Genomic DNA, 7,683 nt, shown 5'->3' with positions numbered 1-7,683 from the left:
GAAAAATTGAAATTCCTTCCCTTAGAAATATTTTATTATTCAAGATCTAAGTTCTATACTCTTAAGATTAATTACAAAATTATAATAATTAGCAAGTTTAGTTAAATGCTATAGATATAAATTTGTTGTTTTTTCCTCCCAATAAATGTTCTTTTAAATTATTCCAATTTCTTTAGTAAATTTTATCAGAATTTTAATTTATCTAGAAAACAAAAATAATTTTGGGAAATTTATATTTGGTATCTGAATTGCATTTATATTAGAATAAGTTTTATTCTTTTTGAACTTATCTAGAATTTATTGTTATTTCTGTCTGCAATCAAAATGTTGCTAAATTTATTCCTTGAATAGCACACTTCACTGCCTTATTAGAGCTATTTGGTAAAAGAAAAAATTATTTAACTCAGTTTAAAACGTATAATTAATACTCATGTATATAACACTATTTTCACAAATATTTTCAAATGATTTTACAAATAAATAAGACTGATACAAATAGTGTTTCCCCTTATCTAACTAAGCATATTTTTTAAATATTTTGTGTTAAGGATATCTTTTAGACAAATATTACCTTGTCTACGTAATCAAAAGAAATTAAGAACTTTAAAGATTACTTTTTAAATAAATTAAACAATGGTATTAATAAGTATCAAGTAATTAAACAAATTGGAAATTAATTTTAAAAATTAACCGGCATTTTAATTTTGTAAACTGAAGTACAAATGATTTAATTAAATGTTTCAGAAGAGCGGAATACTTTAATTCATAAATATATATATTGATGCCATATTTAAATTATTGCAGTTGCATCAGTAAAATTTCTACATGCAAAATTTAATAAAGTTTGTTGATATCTTAAGCAGTTAAGTCATTTGATTACTTGTCTTAATAGCAGCAAATCTGGTTATGGCCAAATACCCTAATTTGGAAAGTTTTTTTTATTTTTACAATTTTCAAAATTTAAATTTATTTCTAATTCTTTTTACATAATTTTCTTTAATTATTTTTGTATTTCTTAATTTCTTTTACGAAAGCTATCTATAGTTTTATTGTTCTATAGTTATCATGGTAAATTTCTATTTTTGCATTTAAATATGCTTTGATGTGTATAAATCCAGAGTTCTCCCTAGAAATTCAAAAGAGCAGGGTGCTGCCTTACAAAAATGGGCGCTTACAGTTTTAAGAGGACACTCACTTAACACTGTAAAAAATTATCAAACGTATAATATTAGGTAATAACTGAATTTGATCCTTAACAATTTTATTTCAAAACAATAATCACTCAGTATTAAAATAAGAGAAAAATTTAACATCTTAAACAACAATCACCGTGACAGAATTATTTTTAAAAAAAAGTACTAAGAAAATAATCAATTGATAAACTTGAAATGCTTTTTTTTTATTTTTATAATTTAAACTGAAAATTATGAAACAATGAACATTTAATAATAAATTTTTTTCTTCAAGAAATTCATTAATATAACCCTCCTTTCCCTAAAAAAGTGAAACTTTTAACACAGAAATATTTGATGCAACTCTCAGAAATAATTTTGATTTTTTTGCAAATATATATCTTAATGAAAAATAAGCCCCTTAGATTGCATATACATGTTTTCATAGTTTACTGCCATTTTTGTGTAATTCCTTGTCTTATCTCGGGAACAAAAATATAATTTCACCATGACTTTAATTCCCCCACATTATTGCAATTAAAAAAAGGAGACAATTTCATCAAAGATATAATTAAGTGTATTTACTCTATTTATCAAGTTCCGTAATTATCTTTCATAACCCCTCTTCTCTTTGAGCAAATGTATTTCATTAACTAAATTAATTCGAAGGAAGTTTTTAATCACATTATAGAGATAATAATTAAAAAAAAGGTATAAAAAATACAAAGCAAAGAAACGATGTTGCCAAAACTTTGCCCACATTTTAGCACTAAATTAAATAAATAAATTGCATTTATAAGATGAACATTACTTTATGGTTGTGATCCTTTTTACTTAGTAGAGTTTTAAAAAGACATAAATTTGAAGTTTAAAATTAAATAATAAATTTTCACATAATTTTTTTAAGGAAAAGATGCACATGTATATCAGGGATATATGCCGAGCTACTTCAAAGTATACCAATATGATATAACTAATAAATTTAATAACTTTGTGAAAAAACATAATCTTATTATTAGATTTCAAATTTGTCACATAGACATGCTATAAAAAATAAAATCTTTTTGTTTGCCACACAGGCTTTTACACTTTCGTTCTGACACAATGATTCACAAAGAATGAGTCTCTCTCTCTAATGTAGAGACAGTGCCACCTAGGAGTAGAAGTAGGCTCTCTAGCTCCCTTACATGTATATAGCAAATTTAATTCAAAAAAGTGATAAATTAACTTACCTGTGAAATGTATAAGGTCCTCTTTTAAAAAAAATTTCAGTACAACCATGTGCAGCACAGTAAACCAACATATTATTTTTCACTGAAACAACAAACTAGGTAATGGTAAAAAAAGTGCATTGATTCGACCTCTCGACTTGTGGCTACATTTTGAGAAAAATAATGTGTTCTTCCTTTACATTTCTCTTCTATTACTTAAAATTCTTTGTGCATTTTAGCAAAAATTAACACTGAGTTCTCGTTTGCGTCTCGAAACAACTCCTTTAAGTTTTAACAAATTACTAAACATCCTGTAATAAAGGAATTTTTATTAAAATAGTTGGAAAGAAAAGAAAACATTGAATATTACAAACATAGATGTTAATAATTTTATTATGTTAGAAACATACTAGCTATAAGCTCCTTGAAGGACAACAACCACGCCAAAAGAGAAAAAAACTCTTTAATCTTAATAATAATGAGAAAAAACTTGAATTCTGTGGTAAGGTGTACAAGAAATGCATTTACAGTTTGATGAAAGACATTTCCTTATTTGAAAGCTTCTTATATAAAAATTGAATTTCATATGATAAATAAAGTCTATACAAGTTATACATTATTCATCTAAGTATTCAAAATCTTCTGGTGGTTCAGGTTCATCTTCGTCTTCTACCTTGGGTCCGCCAGCTATAGAAACAAAAAATTTCACATTTATGATTTGATTTCTACTAAACGGTAACAAGAAAAGATATTGGCTATAACAAGATAAAATAATCAGAAAGCTTTAATTTATATCAAGCAATAACGAAAACTGACAGCTACATAAGTGAATGGATTTTAGTTAAATATCAATCACTATTAAATCGAACAGAAGTTCGTGAAATTTTTCACCTCATAAATGAAGTAAACATTTCAAAAAATGCATCATTTCTTAGCTTTCAAATCGTTATCCCAAGAAATGCATGATTGACCAAACTATCAGAAATATTTTAGGCACAGAAAACTGGATAATAAGACCGTAGCTGTGACTTTTAATATTGTTAGAAAAAACTCCATGTTAACTGAATGTATAAAAATTAACTTTTTCAGAATAAATATCTTTTAATGATATCAAAAAGAAAAAGGCTAATCAAATGTAGTTAAGATCGTGTACATAGTCCATTGACATACTTCAGTTCTCAATTATTAGATAAATCAATATCTAAACAGATTGCTCAGTTTTAAGAAACTTATACAAACTATAATGATAATATAAAATTGATTGATTTCTATGCATTAAAATGAACATTTCATTTGTTGCCACTTATATACCATCATGCACCAAATTTTAACACTTGTAAATGTCAGATTTTCTATATTTTAACTTTTCTATATTTTAATTAAAAAAATTAAAATATACATTTTTAATTAATAATTAACAGATATTGGTTACAGAGTAACACTAATTTGAGAAATGTCAGTAAGTAAGCCATTTAAAAATGTTTTTAGTTAAATCTTACATAGCTGTCTGCCATTTTTTTTACTTTCTGTACCCAGACTCTGCCAACTACCCTGTAAGACTCATATATGTTCAATAAAATCATAGTAACCTTATTATTAAAAATGATTGTAAAATTGATTATTATTAAAAATGAAAATTTCATGTATTCTATCAGTTCCTTAATATACAAACTGAAATTACTGGTTTATTGATTGGTAGATAATTTTAATTTGGAGAAATTTTTGTTAAGACAAAGAAATATGTTCGCTAAAGGAGAGGTGTTTACTACTTAGAAGAAAGACATGCAAATTCAGAAATCAATGCTGAAAACTGTTTTAACTAAATATATTTAAATAAATGCCAAATTAGTAATAGAGAGGAGTTACATTGATATTTATTTAAAGCAACAGAACAAAATTATTTTCTTAATGACACTTAACTATTTCATAAATAATTTAAACCTCATTGAAAATTAATTTCCTACTAATTAAAAGCACAAGTGAAAACCAAGATAATTGTTTTAACAAAAATCACTAAATAAATTTCTTGAAGATAGTTTTTTATTTTAAAAGCAAAAAAAAAAAAAAGTACTTTGGAATTATTCTGTCAACTATTTTCTACTTTGGGATTATTCTTTCGAACCATTTTGCAAAACCGGATATTATTGCTAGAAGGTAGCTTCTGTGCCAATAACCGCAAATTTTATCATGGTTACGGTGTAAATCTTGACTATGCAAGTTAGTTTACTTTAATGGGGAGGAAAGTGGTGAAATGCGGAACTACCCGAAAATACTTGGATTAGTATTTAAACGAATTTATGTAATGACTTGTCTGTTCGCACTTTAAAAGCTATCGAAGATTTTTGGTCGCCGAAATTATTTATAATAATATATATGGTTAAAATCAAGAATAATTCAATGCGTAATTATAAAAAAAGAGCTTTTTTCTTTGTTTTGATTCTTTTTATTACACTTTTTTTTATTACATATTTTTTCGCTTACATTTTTTGTTAATATTATTTTATTATTTGATAAATTTTATGTGTTTAGAATGCTCATCTTGAAAATTGCCTTTCATTATGATGGCTCCAAAGCACTTGCACATTTTCATGAGCATTGACAGGTTGAATGCATAATCCCGAAGTAGCAACAACAAAAAAACTTTTATTTTTACATAACAAAAAACTTATTTGGGAGACATTTTATTAACATTTAAATTGAAAAGAAGTCAGCATGAATAACATTGGGCCATCAGTAACTTTGAATTAAATTTTACTAAAACAAATTTCTTACTCGTTAGCTCAATAAATTCTATTTCCAACCTCTCTGGTTAAAATTTGTTTATCATCGGGCTAATCATGAAAGGCTTCTGTGTATTATCTCTTCGTGTAACATAATTACTTGTTAGTTTCACCAAAAAAAAGTTTTTCGTCAAAGCAAATTTGCTCTTTGTTTGTTGCCTGATGTAGAAGTTACTTCATCATTTAAGGGTTCAAAATTACTAGGATACCTAGTTAGAATCTTAACATTTAGGATACTAAAAACACTATTTTACTCTTATGTTAAACTTTGATAATGAGATAAAATTTCTCATCAGGCATCGAAAAGTTTGTGAAATTGTATTGAGGTAGATCTCATTGCACATAAATTAAGTTTATATTTGTTGAATGATTAAAAGTTAAACATTGATACTCAAGACATTCTTAATTAAATATGCTGTCATTTTTGTATTATTAAAATATTTTATGTCAAACAGAGGCTATGTGCATAAATGCAATTGAAAAATTTATTATGAAGTCCACTCTTAGCAAGCATCTCCAATCCATAGCAAAGTTTTACATTAATCATTCTGCATAGGAACAGTCATCCCAAATTCCTTATAGAAACTTTTAAAATTTAGTTTTAAAAAGATCTTAAATTTATTCATTTAGACGCACTATAAATTTCCTAAGAATTATATCTTAAATTTTCCTTTGTACCCGGAAGTCCACTGGGCAAAAAATTCATTTTTCACAAAGTACCGACTACCTAGACGTGGCACGTCTCTAGCAATAATAATGGAATTTTTACAATAATGCAGTTTTGTTAGTTAGAACAAAAGTTTTTTTTAAAAATTTATAAAATTCTCTTTTACCTGCAACAGGTTCTACTAACTCTACCGGATCATCACTTTTATTATCTTTCATCATAATTATACCACCAATAGTAATCTAAATAAAGAAATAATTAATAGAATTACACATACAAAAATCCAATAGATTATATTGTGTTTTTTTTTTTTTAAGATGCATAATAACCATGAACACTAAACAATGAAAATAATAAAAATATAAAAAAAAATTTGTAGACAATTGTAATAAACAATTTGAAACTTCATTTTTCTATTAATAATAATAGAAAAGATTGAGATGTTTTCTAATGCTAAAATATCCCAATTTCAGATATTTTCCATTATTTTGTTTCTTTTAACACTCAATTATGCAGTTATAATTTAAATAATTTTTCCGTTCCATGTTTTTAAATAATTTTCAATGCGAAACATTAACTGCAGGAAGTAATACATAACATATAATTTTTTAAATGGTGAAATTAATTTAAATCAAATGATTAAGATAGCAATTTTATAAAAGGATAAATTGTTGGACATTAATTTGATTTATCGATTTCAAAATAACCAGATTGCTTGAGCTGAATTTATTAAACACAATGAAACTAAGTTAAAAATAGCACAAAAAAGGGGGAAAAATAGAATGGCGCCTGAAGCTTTTGAAGGATTAGCTATATTGGCAATTCATTAATTAAAATGTTGCCTTAAATTTCATTTAAAAAATTCAAAATAGTATAATAACATGAAATTAACATTATAATTGAAGTTTTACTTTTTGGTTAACTGCGCAGATAGAAATTCAACCATTTTTAATTTATTTCTTTTAATATTTATGTGTTTAAGAAACAAAAAAGGTTTTCGAAGTCAAACAGAAAAATATTGTAAAAACTAGTAATAGTCAATATATAATAGTCAAACTATATATATATATATATATATATATATATAAACAAATTTACAAAAGACCTTTACAAAATTGTCTTTAATTACATTTTATAGAAAGGACTAAATTAAATCTATAAATTGAAGAAAAATATATACAGTACGGAACCCGTTATCCGGAATTCAGAAAACCGGAAAACCATAAAACCGGAACAAAATTCGATATTTTCCCCGCCATTTAAAAAAAAAAATAAAAAATTTCTCATAAAATTTTAGGATTTTTCTTTCTTTTCTGAAAGATGTTTACCTTACAATCATTTTGGAAATAATCATTAGTGTACTACTTCAACGTTTTTTCTTCTTTTTAAGATTATTACCAAATATTTTTTTTTAGTTGGGTTTAACAATAAAAAAAAACTTCTTTTTGTAGCGATTCAGAAAACCGGAAAAATCAGTTATCCGGAATAGCGATGGTCCCGATCGTTCCCTACTGTATATAAATAAACAGTTTTTTTAATAACAAATAAATAAAACATTTGGTTACAGTAAAACCTATGGTACATAGTTTACAAAACCATAACTCTTAACTTCTCCAAAAATATAATTATTAATTTAAGGTTAGTCAAAATATATATTATAAAAGCTTTAAATCAGCTTACTTCTTTTAATGGTTGATATCTGGAGCTTTCAGGATTTTGGAGAACTTTGAGCTAGAAGTTCAAAAAAATAAATAAAAAATAATAATTAATTAAAAGTATTGAAACTGGTATAAATAACAAAACATTTAAAACATGAAATGGAACTATATAAATCTTAAAACACTCAAAATAGA

General features: G+C 25.3%; 1 protein-coding gene across 1 annotated transcript in view; it reads right to left on the bottom strand.

Moving 5' to 3' along the window:
* Positions 1-2,758: 2,758 nt before the first annotated feature.
* The window catches only part of Rpn2 (Regulatory particle non-ATPase 2), a 36,219-nt gene continuing 31,294 nt past the window's right edge, over positions 2,759-7,683 (bottom strand). Inside the window, exons 20-22 of the mRNA XM_087166113.1 lie at positions 7,511-7,561; positions 5,997-6,072; positions 2,759-3,070 (exon numbers count right to left, since the gene is read on the bottom strand). Of these exons, the coding sequence (XP_087022239.1) occupies positions 3,000-3,070; positions 5,997-6,072; positions 7,511-7,561 (198 nt within the window). The 3' untranslated portion in view covers positions 2,759-2,999. The remainder of the gene's footprint in view (positions 3,071-5,996; positions 6,073-7,510; positions 7,562-7,683) is intronic.

Source organism: Parasteatoda tepidariorum, chromosome 6 (assembly GCF_982258835.1).
Source record: "Parasteatoda tepidariorum strain Cologne lab strain chromosome 6, Ptep-v5.0, whole genome shotgun sequence".
In the NCBI taxonomy this organism is placed as follows: Eukaryota; Metazoa; Arthropoda; class Arachnida; order Araneae; family Theridiidae; genus Parasteatoda; species Parasteatoda tepidariorum.
This window is presented reverse-complemented; position numbering and strand designations above follow the sequence as displayed.